General features: G+C 40.7%; 3 protein-coding genes across 5 annotated transcripts in view; 2 read left to right on the top strand and 1 right to left on the bottom strand.

Moving 5' to 3' along the window:
- Positions 1-161: 161 nt before the first annotated feature.
- Positions 162-9,079, top strand: anxa4 (annexin A4). The gene is made up of 13 exons (XM_031855953.1): positions 162-281; positions 1,555-1,605; positions 2,578-2,665; positions 3,170-3,264; positions 4,158-4,271; positions 4,889-4,979; positions 5,550-5,629; positions 6,068-6,124; positions 6,203-6,296; positions 6,809-6,904; positions 7,191-7,249; positions 7,363-7,485; positions 7,797-9,079. Exons 2-13 carry the CDS (start codon positions 1,597-1,599, stop codon positions 7,851-7,853), a joined length of 963 nt encoding a protein of 320 aa, XP_031711813.1. The 5' UTR covers positions 162-281; positions 1,555-1,596; the 3' UTR covers positions 7,854-9,079.
- A 4,797-nt stretch (positions 9,080-13,876) lies between these two features.
- On the top strand, positions 13,877-19,385 carry prlhr2b (prolactin releasing hormone receptor 2b). Of its 3 annotated transcripts, XM_031855711.1 has the most exons (4): positions 13,877-13,946; positions 14,256-14,325; positions 15,722-16,196; positions 17,311-19,385. In XM_031855711.1, the coding sequence occupies exons 3-4, from the start codon at positions 15,748-15,750 to the stop codon at positions 17,942-17,944; spliced, it is 1,083 nt and encodes a 360-aa protein (XP_031711571.1). In that variant the 5' UTR covers positions 13,877-13,946; positions 14,256-14,325; positions 15,722-15,747; the 3' UTR covers positions 17,945-19,385. The 3 variants fall into 3 exon arrangements, with proteins under 3 accessions (XP_031711571.1, XP_031711572.1, XP_031711570.1); XM_031855712.1 differs by lacking the exon at positions 14,256-14,325 and having other exon boundaries at positions 13,929-13,946; XM_031855710.1 differs by lacking the exons at positions 13,877-13,946; positions 14,256-14,325 and having other exon boundaries at positions 15,648-16,196.
- brf2 (BRF2 general transcription factor IIIB subunit) overlaps positions 18,272-22,037 on the bottom strand; it is a 7,997-nt gene continuing 4,231 nt past the window's right edge. The window contains exons 3-4 of the mRNA XM_031855709.1: positions 21,825-22,037; positions 18,272-21,391 (exon numbers count right to left, since the gene is read on the bottom strand). The exon at positions 21,825-22,037 is cut by the window's right edge and continues 109 nt beyond it. Coding sequence (XP_031711569.1) covers positions 20,596-21,391; positions 21,825-22,037 — 1,009 coding nt within the window. The 3' untranslated portion in view covers positions 18,272-20,595. The remainder of the gene's footprint in view (positions 21,392-21,824) is intronic.

The raw sequence follows: 22,037 nt of genomic DNA, 5'->3' as shown, positions 1-22,037 counted from the left end.
CAGCATATTCTCATATTCCTGCATTAATCTTGTTTCATTTGTAAAAGTATCTAAAGCTGTCAAATAATTGCAGAAAAGTAAAAAGTACAGTATTTCCCTTTAGTAGTTGTAGCTTCGACATTCCGTGAATGCAGCGTGAAAGGAGGATCCTGCCAAATAAATTGCATGAAAGTGGGTGGGACGTGAGAGCAGCTGTAAGATATAAACTGCAGCAGCCTTCTGCTACGTTGACGCTTTCACCTTTTGACGAGCTTCACGTGGATACTTTGTCTTCAGGACAGGTGAGATGCTGTTCCGGTGTCGGGCAGTCATGCCGTTTCTTTGGTGCTTTGAGTTATTGATTTCGGTGGAGTAGAGCTCAGACTGAGGCGGTTAACCCTCCGTCTGAAGGGTGTGCCCACCAACTTCATAGTCAACTGTTCATAAGTGCTCCGCTTCCTGAATCACTTTGAATGCGACGCTTTCTCAGCATTTTAAATAATCCAACCAAGCTACCCGGAGGATCATAGTGCAGCTTTTTATAATTTTGGGGAACACATTTCATTTTCAATAACTTTGGAAACTATGGTAAAGCCTTTTCAGTCTTTGCTTTCAATATAGGACACAGCGGACTAAACTTTCTCACTATTGCTCAATATCCAATGAAATTGCTGACGTCATAAAATATAATAATATCCAATAAATCATGCATTTGAGGTTAAACAGTTGCATCCAGGATACTTATCCCAGGTATAGTTTTGACAGGTGAATGACCTTCAAGCCCCGACACACACACACACACACAATGTCCACATTTACACAATTAAAGTGAAGTGAAACACACTGATGTGGTTCATACGTGAAGCTAACCCACATTTTGTTTGTTCAGAAGAGGCTTTCATAATATTTACACTATTTGTGCTTTAGAAACTGGATCCACTTTGTGTGTATTTACATCTGTGGTCCACAAGCATGTTATGAAGTGTTTGTAGTCAGTATTTACACCACGCAGGTGTGGCTGACCTACACACACACACACACTGTTTGATGAGTGAGTGTCTCTACTCTCAAATTCCAGGACAGATGTCACGTTTTTGTCTAAAAACTCCATTGTGCTCGAGTGAAAATGGAGCGAGGTCTTGTCAAAGTAGAACATAAGGATCGTGTCGACTAAACGGGCCTTCTCAATAACTAAATAATAATAAATTGATTTTGACAGATCTATGATAACTACGTCAGAGGGTAGGTTGATCCCTGCAGCAAAATAGGAGGGAAACTCCTCCATAGTTGCTCTCAGTGGAGTAATTACAGGTGTGTCCAAACAAACAGCAGCTATTTGAGATTAGCTCCTGGGACGACCAGCTCAGACGAGGGACGCAAGAGAGCCCATGACCAAAAGCGTGTGACGGAAACCCTCTCTAAGATGAACTGCATACAATATTGATCAGAGGATAATGAGGGTCGCATTTTAACAATTTACTTCCCCTAACACTGCATTGAATTTGTTATTTTTGTGTTATAAACGGATCATTGTGCGAGTGACGAAACTAACATTATGCATTTATTCTTTTATAGCTTTCTGCACCTCCAGTTTGGAAAATCCTCATTCTTCCTACAATGGCAGCGGTGAGTCCGTCCTATAGCTGATGTTCCATCGAGCTGGACAGACAATAGTCATATAATCAACTGTATTTACATGTATTTGCATCACCAGCAGAGGCTGTACACTGGACATGAGATGCTTTTGTTGTGCTTGGTTTTGAATAGGCCTGGGTAGCAATAAAATATGAAAATGTTCATCTTTTATTATAACTCTGTTGTAATATGGTACTGTTGTAATTCACAATTGCTACTGTAACTGGTGATAAAATCTTAACTCTACTGTCATGTTTGTTTTAAACTAAACAGACACAAATTGTGGTATGAAATTATAGTCAATATAATTTTTAAGTTTGCATTTTTTTTTCTTGATGTTACTCTTAATACTAACTTAATACTTCAATGTTATTGTCAGCCGTTTAGCAAATTTAATTCACAGCGAAAAGTCATAAAGCAGTGTCGAAAATCCTTTTGGTCTTTTTGATTGAGACTAAAATTGACCATTCCAGCTGTGGAAATGATCCTAATTGATGTATACAAGTCGGCTATGAATGACTCAAAAATACATTTCACATCATTTTAAAAAAAAAAAAAAAAACCTCCATAAATTACTTACAAATTCTTAAAAGCACAACCCTTTCTTATAAAACTCCAGAATCGTTCATTTCAAAAGTTCAACTGCTTGACACAAGATGTCTCCTACTTCAGTGAACAGTACATTGATGTGCTATGGGTGTTTTAAATCCCCACACCTTGAACTCAGAGGTATGCTGAAAGGTGAGCAGAGAGAAACATTCTCCCTTTTTAAGAAACATGTGAAAACAGCCTTCTAGTGTCAAACTGCACATACATCCTCCCGCACAGCGAAGGTCAAACATCCAAGTGAAAGCAAACTTTCTTTTTTTTTTTTTTTTTAGTGAAAGGGGAATTTAAGTGTGTGTGTCTGTTTATTTTATTTCTGTTTAATAAATAAATTACATTTTTGTCACTTATGATCAGATTGGAAAGCGTGGAGCAGTGACTGAGGCGGCCGGTTTCAATGCCGAGGCTGATGTCCAGAGTCTGAGAGAAGCCATGAAGGGAACTGGTGAGTGATCCAGCCGCTGCCATCCAGAAACCATCGGTAGCTAAAGATGTGTTTGACTGTGTCATTAAGCCTCCATGAGGAAAGTGACTCTTTTCTTTGGCCTGTATCCTCCTCTCTAGGAAAGCTTGAAAACTAAATTCAGTGTGTCATCATGGCAGCTTTAGCTTTTCTACTGTCATAGCCCATTCACCCTAACAAACATTCAGGAGCACATAACAATGCCTCTATTTCTCTGTCATCAGATTTTCAGCACAGCATGTTGATGCTGTTAGGGCTGGCTAGCGTAATCATCGTCGCCTGACTCTAGTTTGAGCGCGATTGAAAGCAGATGGTTTCTATGCTGATGCAAACAAACTGTGTGTGAAGATTATACTCCAGGGTTGCAGCACTGGTGCCTGATTCTATGTCTTTCACATTGGGGCTGCACTCTTGTTCTTCAATGATTCTCCAAGAATAGGACTATATGATCATTTAACAGATTCTGTATTGTATTATGTCTTGCAGGCACTAACGAGGAAGCTATCACCAAGGTCCTAGCACACCGTACTAATGCCCAGAGGCAGCGCATCAAAGAGGCCTACAAACAATCAGTGGGGAAGGTGAGAGTTTTGACTGAGCATGCGCTCAAAGGCAGCAAAACAAAGTTTCTCTGTGATTGCGCTTTTCAACATCAGTCCACATGCATGAAGCAGGAGAGGCACAGAAACGGCAGCTGGAGCGCCAGAGGAATTAAAAAAAAAAAAGCAGCCTTGATGGAGACTATTGGCAGCAGCCGTGGATGTGTCATCTCTTATTCCATTGTGTACACTCTCAGTCTTTGACTTGAGGTTGCTGTGCTAACATACTGCTGATAATGTGCAAGTTAATCATTAACTGGAAAGCAGAAATGAATACCTCCCTGTAACCAAAGACCAGGACAGAGAGGGCCTTGTCTTCTGGAGGAAAGTCAAATTTTCACAACCAACAAAAAAAAAAAACAGTGAACCCACAGAGGTACGCTTCCCTGCTGGCCGTTTCTTTGTTGCATGATTATATGGATCAATATAGTAACAAAAAGGGAACTTGGATGTTTATTGTATTTCCATAATGAGATAATAACCCACTGTGCAGTGTCTGGTTAGAGGTCGATAAAGTTATCTGGAAGTTCCACAGAGGGAGCTGCAGAATCCTCGCAGGCAGAAAAAGTGAGTCATGTTGCACATATGGTGACGCCCACATGTGGTCACATAGGCGAGTGGTGTTTTTCACAAAACCGTCTCCAGAAACCACACCCTCTAGTGGAGACAAGTCCTGCTGCTGGAAGTCATGCCTCATGTCCACGCTGGCAGCACAAAACCCGAACACAAAGCCAAGATTTACTTGTTTTTTTTTAATGTGAAGATAATTAGCTTTCGTTACAGATGCCCCACTTGATTTCAATTATTGAAGTACTTGGAACGACTGGTGGGATGTTTTTTGTTCTGTTAATCCATCTGCTCCCGTCCTCCTGCAGGACCTGGCTGACGATCTGTCCTCGGAGCTGAGTGGGAACTTCAGGTGTGTCGTTCTAGGTCTGCTGATGCTGGCGCCTGTGTACGACGCCTACGAGCTGAAAACTGCCATAAAGGTCAGAGTTCAGGATCACATGATCGTCTGTATTGTTCATATCGTCAACAAATCCCATGAAAAGACCAAAGCCGATCATGAATTCACCCTCAAACAAGTAGTGTTTGTGTATCGTCCAAAGGCTTCTTCGTTCAAAATCACATCAAGCAGACACACCGTTGCACTGAGTCACATGTTCCTTCATTACAATGAAGCTGGGCAGTGTGGTTAATTTTTAATCAATCATTTTCATTTCGTCAATCTTTCATACACCTCTCTGCTGCCGTAAAAACTCCTCAGTGTATCAAATGCGTATTTATCCGCAGCTGAAAGTAGTCCCCAACAAATACACAATTTACTCCTGTTTGAGTAATGTTAGCTTAAAAACTACAGGGCGCTGCTGTTTTAAGTAGTTATTAAGACTTTTTTTTTGAAATAAGTGTGTATTGGTGACATGTCTTCAGTACATGTAATTGGGGCTGAGAGAGACACACTGGTATTTGTTTAGAATAAAAAAAATATAGAATCCCACCAAACTACATTTCCTTTAGTTCATAAATGTCTCATATTCTCAGTGTAAAGCATCACACCCTCGTGTCTTCTTGTTTCTAACACGTGTCCAAATCCATTCATCAACAGGGGGCTGGAACTGAAGAGGCCTGTCTTATCGATATTCTGGCCTCAAGGACAAATGCTGAAATAAAAACCATCAATGAGTTGTACAAGAAACGTAAGTGTGTCGCTTCCGTCAGCAGAATTTATGACGTCAGGTCGTGGTACGTCTCAGTGTCTGTCGGTGCCTATGGGTTGTGAATGATATTCGATATTGTGTATCAGTGACAGAGCCTCTGTTCTTTATTTGGAGATGCAATGACATCCGTTATTAGAAAACAGTGGATGGCATGAATTATTCATAAAAGCCATTGCTGCTCTCTATGAGGCAGTTTATTGTTTGCGTAGTTGTTCTTTTGTGGTTGCAGTGGCGGCAGTCGGCAAGTATTGTCAAAGTGGGTTTAAATGTCTTTCAATGTGTATAAATACATTGTTTTGTGTTACATGTACATTTCATATACGAACAGTCTGGTGAATTTAGATCACAACTCATTTAATATTAATGAAACTGTATTCGGTTGTAAATATTTGATTTCCAAACCTCATTATTTTTACTAATCTCAAAGAAAGCCATCTAGTATGCGGTGGCTCGTTATGTCAGTTTGCATTGATTGTTCTGCTCCATAGTCGTTAGAATTGAACAAGCATTTGATTAAGTGCTTTATATTTTATTTTCGATTCATGGCAGAACATGGGAACACCTTGGAAGACGCTGTGTGTGGAGACACATCAGGGATGTTCCAGAGGGTTTTGGTCTCTTTACTGACGGTGAGCAAACATTAGCCCATAACCTCTTCTGGCTTTGGCCAGTGTGAATGTTTTAGTCGCACATTATTAGAGATCACAAAGTAGTGCATTCTATAAACTGTAGATTCAAGTTGATGAAAAATGTAGGTCAAGTAAAAAACAAGTAAAACTTCTAAAGTAGAGTATTAAGTATTAAGTATTCCTTGCTGGAAAGCATTTGATGAAATACATTTCCCTTTGAGTTGATTTGTAACAAAGAGTTTTGAAATGTTTTTGGATGTATAAAATGTCAGCAAGAAGTTGGTGTGAAAACCTTATCAACCACCGTCTGTGGAGGAAGCAGCAGTCACTTCTGCGTGATAAAAACAGAAACCGTTTCCTCTTTTTTTTTTCGCTTTTCCAATGTTGTGCAACCCTACACTGGCTTTCTGTTAAGCTGTTCTGTTTTCTGCATCGCAGGCCGGTCGGGATGAAAGCGACAAAGTGGACGAGGCCCAGGCTGTTCTCGATGCCAAGGCAAGAGTCCAGGTTCTTCAGATGAAAGCATGCGTTTCAATTATGGCTCCCAGTTATTTTAACGTTTGTGATTTATAGGACATCTATGAGGCTGGTGAGGCACGATGGGGCACGGACGAGGTTAAATTCCTCACGGTGCTTTGTGTGAGGAACCGAAACCATCTGCTGCGAGGTATTCTTACAGCACATTCACAAACACCATGTTAAAATCTAGACACTTCATATCCTTGAGTTTATAAAAGAAAATACTACCTTTTACTTCATGTAGTAGACTCTGGGGATTTTACTGACTCTTTGTGGCAGTTTTAGGAGAAAACTCATTATTAAGCCCCTTGCACAATGGACAAAAACACACTAACACCCACAAACATTAGGATTTTTGCCTTTAGTGACAAAGGTTACAATTGCCAATTCATTCCCAAGACAAATGACTGCAGTAGTCACGGGTATTTATCGGCGTCAGCTCCCATCGACAGTGGTGGAAACATGACAAACGGGTGGACAGGATCATTTTCGGCAATTTTCCAGTGCGACGCTATGTGAATCAAACAGGGATTCGGACAATTACAATATATTAACGTACAAAACATACAATTAATATCTTTAATCTTCATAGACCAAGTGTGTGGTGTCAAGAGTTTGATAAAGAAAAAGCAGTGTGTGATGGTCGTCTTCTTCCTGCAGTGTTCGAGGAGTACCAGAAGATTTCTGGGAGGGACATTGAGGACAGCATTAAGAGGGAGATGTCTGGATGTCTGGAGGACGTCTTTCTGGCCATAGGTTTGTTTCTGCTCTGACATGCGCCATCAAATAGACATCTGTTGCCAATTTACAAAGATTCAACACAGTTGCGAAAGCTGTTACCATTTAAGTTCAAATGAGCACAGACAAAGAAAAAGCCAGAAACCATCATTTTAACTTTATAGACAGAAAGTACTGTAAAGTACTGGGCAGAAACGCACTGCACTCTTAAAACAGAGCTTCCACACTTCCACCACTGAGCTTATTGTATCCATGTTGTGAGAGCTTTGCACCTCATGTACCGGGATTTGTTTTTGCTTTACAGTGAAATGCATAAGGGACAAGACGGCTTTCTTTGCAGAGCGATTATACAAATCAATGAAGGTAAATATTTCATGCTTCTAATGGAGCTACTATACTGAAATGTGAAATGAAATCCATCTATGTACCTATCTCTATAAACTCCAGCGCCATGTGAACACTGTGTCTCTCGTCAGGGGCTGGGCACTACAGACAGTGTGCTCATCAGAATAATGGTTGCGAGGGCGGAGATCGACATGTTGGACATCAAGGCGCAGTTCCTGAAGATGTATGGCAAAACTCTCTACTCCTTCATCAAGGTGAGGCACTAAACACTGGGGGCGGGACATACTCAAGTCAGCAAAAAACTCTGCAATACATCAGCTGTGATATTATTGGAATAATTGCGATTCTCACTTCATGTATTGCCTTAATGTAGTTTTGAACTGCGACGAGACTTCAATGCATTACCGCTGCCATTTCAGATGGTTATCTTAAGATAAATCATTTGAATTGTCTGTCTGTTTTTTTTTAAAAAGGTCTTTTGACAGTTTGGATTGGTGACACTGATTGCAGTTATTCCCTACACTGGTCCTTTTGAAGTCTCACAGATCTTTTTCTCACTGTGTAGGGAGACACATCTGGAGACTACCGTACAATCCTGCTGCAGCTGAGCGGAGGCGAGTAAAAGAAACCATCAGAACGACTTCCAGCTCTTTATTTCACATTATGAGCTCTTATTCTGTTGAAGACTTCCTTTATCTTACGTTCTCTTCTTCCATGGCCTTCACATTTCACTGATTGAACATGCCTTGTTTTACTGTTTTAACTTCAATACCAATTAAACCAAAGACCAGTGACCTTTTACACCTCTGTTTTCATTATTGATCCCGTGTTAAGGATTAATTAATGGTATCAGAGATATTTATGCTTCTCACATCTCTAAGACGATAAAAGAGTACAGGCCTCCAGCTGCCGGTCTTGTTACAGCGCAACATTTTCATCCGCGTCCAGTCAGTTAAGTGCATTTCTTTAATTGGTAGCAATTACTCATTTGTTGAGTCAGCCCTTTGTCATTTCACTCAATTACATTAACGGGATGCCAGCTTGATTTGGTAGGCAGTAAAATGTGTTCTAATCAAGTTAAGGAGAATGTCCCATAGCTCATACAAACTTACAGTCCTCCATCTCGCAGCAATACGCCTGGGAAATATTCTGCTGTGGTTGCACTCAAGGAGACCACTAGGTGGAACCAAAATAACTACATGAAGCCGCCGGGAGCGCAGCAGTGCAGGAGAATCTATCGGCATCATTTGTTTGTGAAAAGTACAGAGCTCAACGTCATGTTTTTTTTTTTTTTTTTTCCCCATTTAGCTGCAAAATATGACTCCCCTACTCTTGCGATGTCGAATATATTCTTCCACTGTCCTTGGGCAACCTAAGTCTGACTCTCTTGAATCTGGCTTGTGCTGCGTACATTTGTAAAAGAACAAACAGTTGAGATCCCTGCAGTGCACTCACTCTGTGTGTGGCACCAACAGGAAGAAGAAACATCACTAAACCCCAATTAGACCAGTCACGCTATTAGACAGCCAAAACGACTGCATATGTCTTTGAGGGGCTGGCACCCTCTGTGGACATCTGCTAAAAGCCTCATTTAGTCACTTCACAGCATTCAGATGTTTTTAAAGGCAAAAGCTGGAGTTGATCCCAGAAAAGAGTTTATTTATTAAACATTGTCTCAGTTGTTTTTTTTGCTATTTTTTTCGTCTTTGTATCCTTAAACGCAGCAACTACGGTGGCTCTTTTGCAAATGTTAAACATGTGACATTATAAAATACTATCAGTATATCATTCAAATGAAATGCTTCTGCTTCATCATGTTCAAAATAAATCCTTTTTACGCATCTTTAATTCATGGTATTCAGAGGATTTGTTGTTTTTCATTGTGTAAAACATGATCTAAGACTACATCACTTAAAAAGACCATAAAATGAAATGTTTCTACAGGACAGCCAGAGAAACCACTTCCGCCATCGACTATTCTTGATGTGAATGTGAAGAAAGCATCGCAGCCAGGAGTGTTTTATTTTATATGTCTGTATATTTGATTAAAACGAAGTTATGAGGTTTGGGGCGTGCAGGAAATCCTTGATACATGTAGAAAAGCCCAAACAGATAAACGAGAGACGAAGCGTGTACAGCAAACAAAAACATAAGTAAAAGGTATTTACTGAGCACGAGGACACACAGGAAGTTTGTTCATATCCACTTTCACGGCATTATAAATATATCTTAATCATAATGGGAATGAGCACACGGCAATTACCACCATGGCAACATAAATAACATGCACGGTAACGGCAGCCATCCTAATGCTTGCTGTACACTCAACCTTCTGCCGGCTGACATATGTAGGAGGTAAGATGAGTCATAACAGAAGATAATTATCATCAAGCAACCAAAGAATAAGTCAACGCTACAGCTACTGTCGCTTCAACCCTGGTGCAGCTTCAATGTTACCTTGAGACAGAAAGCATTAGATTTGAAGTGTCATGAATCATTTTCTTATTAATCATAAATTCACTTTAATAAGGCGATGCACTGCAGATGTTTTTTTCAAGCACTGGTCTTCTTTCAGACTAGTGGAAATAAAACGTCCAAAATACACATTTAAGTGTTTTTTACTACACTTTGTCCATTTGAATCTGTAGATATCTCATATGTTCACCAAAGGTTATTGTTAGATAATGTCTCATTTTCATTTTCAAACACAACATTTCAGAAAACTTACCAAAATACTCAAAAGAATTGTCTTAGTGTAAGTAATCAGCTGGGGAAGCTTCATGGTGATATCCACTGTTGGACTCAAGTGGGGGGGGTTCCCCCATGTTTGAACAAACCGCAGAAAAAGTGCCCTCTTGTGTGCAATTTTGATCGATAAATCATGATGGGGTTCCCTCTAGGAAGTGCCCTTCTAGTGGATTAAAAGCGATGTGCTCAGCTGGTGCCCTTTTTGTATTTTTTACCTCTGCCCCTGAGACTAGTCCGCCACTGGTGAGCACTTACGTACACCAAACTTTCAACTTTTAAGTTTTTTTTTATTTTTTATTCATAGCCTGGTTTATATAACATTCTATTCCTAAAATATGGTGAATTTTCTTTTTTTTATGGCTCTTGTATTAAGTAAGTAAGTAAAAAACTTGACTAATACGTCAACAAAATAAAAACAAGGATTTTGAATGTGGCTTTACTCTGTTCCCGTCCTGTTTGGTGGCTGATCCAAGCGACACAGTGATGGATGTGCAGAGAACACACTGGATTATTGCGGAGTAGAACTGGATCATCAGGTCCTGAGGCAGGTTGAGCTTCTTGAGGTGGCGCAGGAAACACATCCTCTTCTGGGCCTTTTTTGCTGAACGTGTCCATGTTGGTCACTCACTACATCCGATGCGTCAGGACGTTTGTGATCCACTGACAGGTGGAGGCTGGGACAGTACGCTGTATGAGTTTGGAGCAGAGAAGTAACAGACTGTCTCTTTCGCCCTCACAAAGGAACGAACCTAACTTCATGTCCTTTTCTCTAACACATTTAATTAGCAGTAAAACTGCATACATCTGAAGATTGTCTGGGGTGGCTGCCTGAAATTTGATTAGAAAGAGAAAACTCAGGTAGTAAACTGTGTGACAAGGTCTCACCATCCATCAAGGCTTCGTGTAGGGCACATGGAAGACAGAAGAACAACCAGGAAGATAATGTCAGTCAGAGAACAGGCCTTTGTTCTAATCATAGGGGACAGCAGAAAACAAGGAGAGGGTGGAGAGAGTCAATCGAAACCCCAGCAGTCCACAAAGCAGTGGGATCGGGATCGGGGGGGCGATTGTAAGGCCTTCAGCCACCACAGCACCCTGCAAAAGTCATGAATAGAACTTGCATTTATTCTAAGAAATGAATATAAAAAGACTAATCTCACATATTAAATTGTTTCAATCATGAATCAAGGCCAAAATCAATCTAAACCACGACTGCTGCTAGATGCAAACACTAAAAGTCAAACCCATTGAAAAGAAGGCATTGACCTTCACCACAGACAGCAGCAACTGTAAAGGTGAATATGAAAACGGAGGAGCCAAGGGAAAGTTAAAGACAGTTACCACATGATGTCTAACATGTCAAGCACTTGATGTTTTAGAGCAACATGACAAACAACTGTTGCATTTTGGGGTGTAAATCAAATGTACACATCCAGCGGAGCAACATTGGCAATTTTATTTTGAGTCGTGTTTTGGCCACACGTAATATTCAGTCTCCTCTTAGCTCAGATTCTGGTTTAAACTAACTCCAGGGGAAATATGTTGCTCTTTTACTGCTAAATGTGTCTGTCGTTATAGTCTAGCTAGAGTGAGATTTTTTTTTTTTGCTTTTTCTGCTGAAAATTGATTTGATCGAGTTACGATAACCTGATATTTCACCCTCGTTTCAGCTTCACTTTAAGGGACACCTTGATCACCTTCAAGAAAACTACTTACAAAAATGGAAATTAAAACATCTGGACTAAAATTGACGACTGCATGGCAAACTTTGTACTTTATATGTAAAATCAGTGGAGTGCCCCTTTAATATGAGATTTGGTGGAACTGACCCTTTAAAACAGGACAGCAATTGTGCTCATTTCTGCCGTCACTACATCAGTATTCTTGAGTGCAGCTCTTCCACAAGTTCGCAGCCACAAACTGTGCTTGTTTACATCAGCGTCTGATGCAGAGATTGGACCTCAGAAAGACTCCCGGTGGCAGAGTTTAGTCTGAGTAAATGTGACTGGGGATGTAGAGCGATAACATGCAGCCTTATGGTGCGTTCACAACAAACGTTTGGTGTGTAACACGGCATAACTCTTACTACTGTAGCCAATTGTTTAGTTGTTTATGGGCTAGTTAGAGCGAGGGATATTGTTATGTTGTACTTCTCTGATATTGCTGTGGGTGGAGCATCCACACAGCAAAGTGAGCAGGGCCGCTGCATTCAGACGGGTTGGGAGTGAGAATGGGTTTCATTCCCTGCTAATCCAATTATATTATACTCATTTCAAACCAAAATGAAGAGCATTTTGTAAATGTTGCAGCTTCATATAACCAGTGTTTCTCATTTGTGAAAACACTTTGGGACACACTTAGATGAAAATTATTTTTTTTCTAATACACTTGAGTGTTGATGATAGAGCCTATGGGGCCCCTGGCAGCAGGTGGTCCATCTCCTTGACTACTGATCACTCCACATTGGACGTAATAGCATTGACACTTCAACATAATTTAGCATCTTTTAATAGACCGGCATTTTTTTTTTTTTTAAAGGAAATTCTCCCACTCGTGCTACTCAACTCCATCTGGCATACTTTTCTGGATGGAAGCATTGCACTGGTAGATAAACATGTTACTTCACACCAGAAGCATATTTCTCAGCACTGGTCAAATTGGCGATTCTGCTCCTCTGCGTAAGTGTGAGTCTGTTCGCTCCGATATTGGGAGGAACATGTCCCTACAGTCCATATCCAAACCTACGCCATTGCATCCTCTAAAGCTTTGATCATTTTGTGACTGTGGATCGATAGCCTCACAAATGTATTCTTTCTTTCTCTCTTACTAGTGTCTCACTGATTGACATGCCTGGCAGAATAAGATGGCAGTGCTGTCATTATAATGTACTGCTTTTGTGATGTCAACATACAGTGTAATGTGTATGAAATGTGTCACACGAAGAAGGAAGCAGCAGAGGCATACCTGCCTTCTGACTTCCAATATCAATTTTCCGCCTGCAGCGAAAAAGGTCATTTTCTTTTTAATAAAAGAAATGAAATGTCTAAGCCTGACTGCTATTTGGAACCGATGACATGTAACTGTGAATCACAGCGCACTTCAAAACCTGTTATCCAGGGAGGGTTTGTGAACAATGGAATTACTGGAAGCCCTCACTTGTCTAAGTGGGAGTTTAAGGCATAATGCTTTAAATGGAGACATTTTTCAAAAGCAGATTCTTGAAAAATGTTCTCCACTTCATTTGCACTTTGAATAGGTTTTGCTGGGGAAAAGGTTTTGATACAGAATCGGGTCTAGTTATGGTAAGGGAGAACTACAGAAAACAAGTTGTAACTGGCATGTTCTGCGGACGACAAACTTACCGCCTTTCACTGAGATTAAAATGTAACAATGGATAGCAAGTAGAAATGTTAAGATTGTGACATTTTTGGTCACCTAGATAGTTTGCAGATCATTTTCTATCTCTGCCAAAGCTTGTATACAAATCACAACAATTTAAATTCCCACTTTAATCAGCTCCATCCATAATCAATGCACAATTTGTGAAAACGGTGCACTAACGGTACATAAATAAAGTGTTACATCAGAACCGACAATGTATCCGTGCATGCATCGACAAACAATAATCAAGCCGCTCTCAGATAGAGTCCTGCACATGTCTGTGACCAGATCAATAAATCCCGTTACCGTCGTTATCAGTCCTGACCACTAACCAATCAGTTCAAGATCAAACGTCATCGTCATGGCCAACCCAGACATGAATCTGTTTGAGTCTCTGCCATCTTATTGGCTTACTGTCATTTCCACAGACATCTCTCTCTCTCTCTCTCTCTCGCTGCTTCTCGTTCTCTCTTTTTCTAAAACAGCAGCTTCTTCAGCTCACTCACTGAGAAGAAGCGCACAAGGAAGGTCCCTTCTTCATACTCACGCACTCAAGTCATCTTTACGCGAAGAAACTCCATCACAGGTGAGTTGCTGTGTAATATTCTTTATCTGTATTTGTTTGAATGTTTGTTCAGAGGTAGTGGTAGTGTCTTTTCTCCAAGAACAGAATAAGTAAATAACAAAAAAATAGAAATGTCATTAATGAATAAATATGATATCTTGGTAGTTGCAATAATACGCTATTTTCACATCATCCTCTTTTAAATGTCAAAAGTTACAGTGCTTATATTTGTTTGTAATTCAGGCAAAGACTTGATGGATCATTATGTAAAGGAAATGTGTATTTGCACACCCTGGATTATGCATATGTGTTTTTCATGTGTATTTACAGATATATGGGCAGAGCTATTGTATCAGGTTGTATCAAGACTTCTATAATAAATCCAGACCCTGCAAATAAGGTGGGAGATGAATATGAGCAAAGCTTCGAATATGGTATTCATAAAATTGAGGATACAAACACTGTGAAAATGAACACATCTATCTCATAGGAATAAAACAGGAGAAAAAACAAACATGTTGTCAGTATTATTACTTTTATTATTTTGTTTCTACACTGTAGCATCCAAGTTGATAACGTGTTGTGCCATTTGGTTTCAGCTCATACTGTATGTGTAATCATATTCAAGGAAAGTCACTGTGGAGACCAAGTGTCTGCTTTAGAAGAATAATTACTTTATTAATCCCCAGAGGGAAATAAATTGTCCCACTCCTTTTTATTTTACAAACACACACAGGACCCACAGACATGCAGTCGGAGGGAATTAGCACTTACGGGTTTGGTGCCCTGCTCAAGGGCACATCAGCAGTGCGCAGGAGCTGAGCGTGCACCTCTCCAGCTACCAGTCCACACTCGAGTCTTGCTCCGACCTGGACTTGAACCTGCACCCCTCTGGTTCTAAACACAAGTCCCGACGCCCCATTTTAAAATGAAACTACTAATTTGGTTTATGAAGATGAATATTCTGCATTTCATTTCTGCGGATATGATCTTTTGAACTGGATTTCAAACAGAATCGCTCCGCTGATGAATAGCAGTGGTCCGTCTGTAAGGTGGACACAGCAAAGTCAGCATCTTTTATGCATAGAAGATATTCTCTAAAAAATGACCTGCAAGATGAATCATCAGAAAAATCATTTCAGTGCACGAGTATTAGTTTGTAAGGTGTTTCTGGTATTTCGTCCACGGATTGTGGCTTTAATTCAGTAATCTGATTCACCAGGTGCCCGTGAAGCATAAGGTATTAAATGTGCTCATATCACAAAAGGGATTTGAAAGCTAAAAACAGTAAAAATATAAAACAATATGAAGTTAAAAAAGCAGTTCTTCTCTTGTTGTTTAGAAATCAAATTCCAGACACTGCATCAGCCAGCTGGCTTTGAGTTCAACATATTGTTTTAAAGGGATTTTGCACTGAAGATTTAATAGAAGTCTCATGCCAAAGGGAATGTTACAGGTTTATCTTTCTTTCATTATCCCTCTACGCCATGCTCCACTAATCAGCAAAGTAACACAGTCGTTTTTATTGGTTAAAAAAAATGCATGAAAATCCAGCACCCCAGTCATGTTGAATAAATGTTTCACTAATGCTGTACACAGTACTGTATGTCCTAGTGGAAGATGCACAATGTATGATTATCCAATAATGGTCTTCCATTTTTGTAAATGTCATGAACAGAATGTTGTTTATTACATCTACATTATGCATGCACCTTAGATTGAATACACTGAATTGACATTTGGAGGAGTTTTTAATGTTTAGTAATAACAGCTGCAAATGATTTTGGACCGTGCAGGTACTGGCAGACTGAGCTTTGCTGCCATGGAGGGCAATCACAGTGGCTTTGCTGGGAGCACACAGCCGTCAGTGTCAGGAGAACAGACAGTTGGACACATCTATGAGGTTGCCGTGCAGAACAGCTCCACCAACCGCACCTCCCAGTTTGCAGATGTGGCCCTGCTGCAGACGTTCAAGCCTCTCATGATCCCCTGCTATGTGCTCGTTGTGGTGGTGGGCATCTTTGGGAATTACCTGCTCCTCTATGTCATTTGTCGAACCCGCAAAATGCACAACGTCACCAACTTCTTCATCGGAAACCTGGCCTTCTCTGACATGCTCATGTGTGTGACCTGCGTCCCTTTCACCCTCGCCTACGCCTTCAACCCGCACGGTTGGACTTTTGGCCGCCCGATGTGCTATCTGGTGTTCCTCATCCAACCAGTCACAGTCTACGTTTCAGTCTTCACGCTCACTGCCATTGCTGTGGACAGGTGGGTGGATCTCTCTGCACTACATGACGCCACGCGACATTTTGAATTGCCTTTTTTAAGTTTGTTTTTTTCTTTCTTTCAATCCTCTTCACGGTGTAACTGACAAGCCAAAAATTAGACAACCAGGAAAATGAACAATTATCTGTCATCAATTTTCATTCATACGCATTTAGAAATGATGGAGATGTGCAGATAGATTGCACTTTTAATAACACCACTTATGAACAGTTCAGTACTTGTGCTGAACTTGTTATGATTGATATGCCATGATGTAATGGCTCCTATGGTGTAATCAATAATCAAGTTTTTGTTAGATAATGAATCGGTAAATTAGAAACTTTAATTAACAGTTAAATTATAAATGAGTCATATCATAAAAAAATCATACATGTAGCTGCATGAGTCAAACTCTCATTAAATGTTTATATGTAAAAACTAGCTTGTAAATCATTTGTGAATTCATGAACAACCAAATGCAAAACAATTTGAGCTGCTTGCTATGTGACTGATGGGCAAAGACCAAAATCCAATTATCCAGCTTTACACTGTGCACAGAACAATGTGCTGCAGAGACATGTCCCCCGGTAGACCCGAGATCCACCTCTCTGCTGCTCACTATACGACAAAATTCAAACGGCTACAGTAACGCTCCCTTCAGCATTTCTGCCCTCAAATTGTTCATTTATCTAATTTCAGCTGAGCCGAGAACAGCAACATCAACGGAGGCTTCTAGGCACCAGCTGAAAACCTGCCGTTTTTATCACCTCTGCTCAATCTTAAGAGTTTAAAATGGAAATGATTTTCCTCTTTTTCTTATTGTTCTGTAATTTAAAGATTTGTTTTTCTTGATGTAGAGCACATTGTGATGCAAACCCTCCACAAATGGTGGTGCTATATAAATAAAGGTTAATAGAAACATCATTATCGTGCAGTTTTGCTTTTGACAATGTAAACTAAATGCACTGCAGAGATTGTGGGCAGTGACCTTTAGAGCTGATTAACTAATTTAACCATTTATACTTTAAATAATCTCCTTTTCCTTATAAAACACGCAATAGATCAACATGCATTAATTAAAGTGTTGTACCCTTATTATACTCTTTCTATATTGCAGGTATTACGCAACAGTTCATCTCATGAAGAAGCGCACCTCTGTGGCCACCTGTGCCTCCGTGCTCACCGGCATCTGGCTGCTGTCCTGCGGGCTGGTGGCTCCGGCAGTCGCCCACACGTACCACGTGGAGTTCAAAGGGGAAGGCTTCACCATCTGTGAGGAATTCTGGTTGGGTCAAGAGAAAGAAAGACGCGCTTACGCATACAGCACCCTGCTGGTCACGTATGTCCTGCCCTTGTCCGCTGTCTTTGTCTCCTATCTCTGTATCACCGTCAAACTGAGGAAGTGTGTTGCGCCAGGCCACAGGACACAAGACCAGGCGGGAGCTCAACAAGCTCGCAAGAGAAAGATCTTTCGCCTGGTCGCACTCTTGGTGTCTGCCTTTGCGGTGTGCTGGCTTCCTATTCATGTGTTCAATGTGCTGCGAGACATTGACATTCACCTCATTAACAAGCGCTACTTTTTACTCATCCAACTGCTGTGCCACCTGTGCGCCATGAGCTCATCTTGTTGCAACCCGTTCCTCTACGCATGGCTACACGACCGCTTCCGCACCGAGTTACGGAAGATGCTTAAGTGTCATTATCGCATTGGAGTGCCTGCTAATCACTGCGCCGCCAGCGTGATCTTGTGATTACCCGGTGAATCCTTTGACATTATTTCAGTGTAATTTGCCGATTCTTGAGTACAAGTGGAGACAGTGCGCTGTGGAGTTCATCCTCTGGCACCCTGTACAATTCACAGAAACGTTCGTGGAAATCCAGCCATTAGTTTAGTAAATGTTGTGTAGGAAGACAATCTATTGGCTCTTTAGGAGAGGTCAATCTGTAAAATAAAATCGAAATCTAAATAAAAAAAGTAAAGATTTTGGCAGGAGTCAATTGGTGTTCATCCTCTGTGGACCATGAACTTCAATACATTGTATTGCAATCCAGCCATTAGATAAAGGTCCAGAGCCGAAAGGGTTCATCTCCTCAGAATCCATGAGAGTGCCCGATGCCCAGTAAAATCCATGGCAATCTGCCAATTTCATCAATATAAGCATGTTGTCACGAAATAAAGGGTCACTTGTAACATTCTGACTTATCCTCTGGGGACAATTAATATCAACAGCAGATTTCAGGAAAACCAGGCCGTTAATCTGTTAGATTATTATAAAAAAAAACAGCCTGGCCAAAAGATACCAGTTTATACAAATGTAGTTCTCTCAGTAGCTAATTAAACATTCACAAATTGTGCCAATAAAACTGAGAAAGAAGAGACGAGGTCTTAAGCATTTCCTTTAATTAACAAATGAATGAGGATACTTTTTTTAAAATTACCTTTAAAAAAAGCTAGATAGCGGTTAAGCATGTTGAACAAAGTGTAGCTGTATTGGATATGAATACAAGCTGTGCCAGTTCAAATTGTGTTTGGGAATGGTAACTGCAGATGTGGTTGTTTCCACTAATGGTGTGGCGCTCCTTTCTGTGGAATGAATTACATTCATTAGCCTGTTCCCCTGGGCATTCATTTTCTTAAAGCCTGTAGTGGATAAATATGCACCTCAGCATTATAATTCATTAAATTATTTCTGATAGCAGTGTATAATAGCTGTAAAAAAAGAAAAGAAAATCATTGTGTGGTGGTTGGCTCTGTGTTGCTTTGTGTCCTCTGCTTACGTTTCTATTGCTTCTTGAGATTTTATGCAAAATCAGCAAGATTGATTTTTATTTTCACTTCCATTATTTAGTTGCCATTATAGCCGTCAAGTCACCTATTCTGTATACACGTGTCTCCTTCCTGCAGACAGATTTATCTTTGCAGCAGTGATAACTCGACAAAATCAACAAGTTTCAAGTGCTACTGTCATTATTTGACCTCCACCGCAGCAGAATGTAAAACACATGTGCCTTTACTTTTGCTCTTTTCAAATCAACCACTGATTGCATGAAGGGACTCTGTGATTACATTTTTTTTGGGTGCACACACGTTTTACGGCGTATTGTCTTGTAACTTCCTGTGTAAACTGTGTATAGGATTTGTGATGTAACGTTCATAACATGTATGTTCTCTGATCTGTTGCCTGTTCTAACAACACACTGTGGTAAATTAAATACAGAGATGGAATGACCTCTCTGCTTCAGATCAATGTGACTGCGTAATGAAATTAAAGTCTATCTAACTTGGGGGTGGTTGCTGAATTTACTAATTAAATAACAGGGAGGACAGAAGTGTTTCATGCATATCAACTACACCCGTTTAGGACATTGAAACAATGTGAGAATTTATTGATCGTTTCAGCATGCTTGGTGCTTGCCAACAACGATGTAAATTTCCTGCAGTCTAATGATTTAAATTCTGCAGTCGTTCTTCCGTGAAATAAACCCAATTCTGTTTCCATTCAACACATTTGAATTTCTGATCAAAAAGTGAGAGATTAGGTGAGTTGTAGTATTTTATATGGGCCTGAATGCGTATAATATCCTCTATATATAAAGAGGCTGAATTGAATCATTAACTAGTATTCTAGATTATATTCCAAAAGAGCTCAGCGCTTGCAAAAACGAAATAATAAATTGAATTGAATAAATCCCAGGGGCTGCTGCGATTCAAGAGGCTCTCTTCTTTGAAATATTTGACAATTACATCACATACTCTGGCAATGAAAAGATGGATTTTAACAGTGTTATCAGTCGCAGCTAATATTCAGAATGTCATGCTGGTGTAATGGAGTAGTAACACCTTAAAAACCTCTGTAGGCGTTATGAAAGTACTCATTGTAGATATTCAACCAACACATTAAATGAAGGCTTCGTCCGAGGCTCGGCATAATAGACCTTTTACGCAGCAGACGTCTTTATTTCCCTACGGTGACATGTTAAATCTCTTAGAGCAAGCCCAATTATATACAAAGTTGGTCTAATTATGCAAAACCAATACATGACCCCAACATCCCACATTTTAAACCAGGTAAATACTTTCATGTCGGGCACTTTCATAAGTGATGTGGACAATGTGCAAAACAAAAAAATTTATTTAAACTCCATTATATATTTCCTTTAAAAGAAAAGCATTTTGCAGTTTAAGTGGAGATCTTCACACTTCATATTTCAATTTTTGTTAATGACTTTAACAACTTTATTCAATAGTGAACCAAGTATAAGCAGCAAAAAGAAAAACACGTAGGATCATTTACTGCATGAAACTACATACAAAAAGGTTGCAGCATCTCTTATCACGAAACCAAATCTTATGAAAATTGAACCATCCGGTCTTGAGGCACAGCGGGTAATGATTCGTCACTCAAGAAAGCATCTTCTGCGTCAGAGCAAACTCCCGAGCTTCCCGAGGAGTGCGGATGTACGAGTCAATTTCACTGTCAGAGATTTCTTCGTCTCCGGTAACATCCTTGAGCTCGGGCTGCTCCATTCTCCTTTTCTTGGCGTGGATCACACACGGGGGAGCAAACAGCACTCTCTTCCCCCAGTTTGGTGCTGGATCTTGGCTCTTCAGAGTGTCTCTGTGCAGCTCCTCCACCACGCATGCGTCATCGTCTCCCGGTCGCCGAGTCCTTTCAGCATTCAGTCCACATTGTTCCGCAGACGATGCATTTGGATTGTGATCCACGAGCTCAGAGGTTTGGGAGGGAGCGGCCTCCTCACAGCTGGCCTGACTGTCTTCCAGCAGGGCGTCCTCTTGGGTTCTGAGAGCCCTCCTGAGCAGCGCGTACCTGTGTGTCAGAATATCCTCCACCTGATGGACAACATTCTCTGGCGTCACCGCATCCCGGACCCAGGGAATCTCCTTACCCAGCTTACACAGCACCTCCTTCATCTCCGTTATCCTCTTCAAAGCAGGCTGGTGCTTATTCACTTTGGCAAGCCGACAGAATTTGTCCAGATTTAACTTCAAGCGGTGCTTGTTGGGTTTCAAGGACTGCCATGACAGATAGATGGCGGCCATCATGACGGGGACGGGTCTACGGCCAGTCACAATCCAGGCATCTGCCGACAGCTCCACCAGCTCCACGGCGCGTTTGGTCAAGTCCTTGTGGTTCTCAGCCAGTTCTTCAGGAACGTGAAGCGAGCTAATTTTGTACCTGACAGAAAGAAGAACAAAACATTTTTTTAGTAAGTCTTAGAAATGTATCATTTAAAGCACTTCTTATGAATGAATTAGAGCACCGTTTGTTTTCTTTTCTGTCCGATAACTTTGCAGATAATTCTATTTAAGTCAACAAAACCACAAATAAGACTGATCCCGCCCACTTGTGAACATTTGTAAATAAAAGTGAGCCTGTCTATGGGAATCAAGAATAATTTATAGTAGCGTGGGACATTTAAACTACTACAGGTTGCAGAATTAATAATAACAACCGGTCGGTTTTCTATGAAATGAGACTCATCTGAGTAACAGAGGAAAATGAGAATGGCTGCCGATGTTTGGATTGGTCAGAATGAGCCGTTATCTAAATGTTGCTACTGTACAATGTAAAAAATAAGTTGAGGTTCAGACCTCTGTCCTTCACTCACTCGTGACTGTAGGCCTCCATCACATCAATGACGTTGAAGCTCGGAGCCTCGATGTTGAGAATCTTGAGCATCTCTTGGTAAATCGTTCCCACCGCCATCGGGTCGGTGTCCGTCAGGCAGCTGATGGTTCCCATGGTTATGGGCCAATTACGCAATCTGCAGCTTACGAGCACACAGCAGCCGGCCAGAGCCTCCTTCTTCCGCAGGCTCACT

This window comes from Anarrhichthys ocellatus, unplaced genomic scaffold, assembly GCF_004355925.1.
Source record: "Anarrhichthys ocellatus isolate YVR2014 unplaced genomic scaffold, GSC_Weel_1.0 scaffold16, whole genome shotgun sequence".
Lineage (NCBI taxonomy): Eukaryota > Metazoa > Chordata > Actinopteri > Perciformes > Anarhichadidae > Anarrhichthys > Anarrhichthys ocellatus.
The sequence above is the reverse complement of the archived record's forward strand: the minus strand, read 5'-3'. Positions and strand labels throughout refer to the sequence as shown.

Coding starts and splice junctions, on each gene's coding strand:
- anxa4 (XM_031855953.1), top strand. Junction 4,272..4,888: donor AGCTGAAAACTGCCATAAAG/GTCAGAGTTCAG, acceptor ATTCATCAACAG/GGGGCTGGAACTGAAGAGGC. Junction 6,905..7,190: donor GGACGTCTTTCTGGCCATAG/GTTTGTTTCTGC, acceptor TTTGCTTTACAG/TGAAATGCATAAGGGACAAG.
- prlhr2b (XM_031855710.1), top strand. CDS start 15,703: ATGATTTTGGACCGTGCAGGTACTGGCAGACTGAGCTTTGCTGCCATG. Junction 16,197..17,310: donor ACTGCCATTGCTGTGGACAG/GTGGGTGGATCT, acceptor TCTATATTGCAG/GTATTACGCAACAGTTCATC.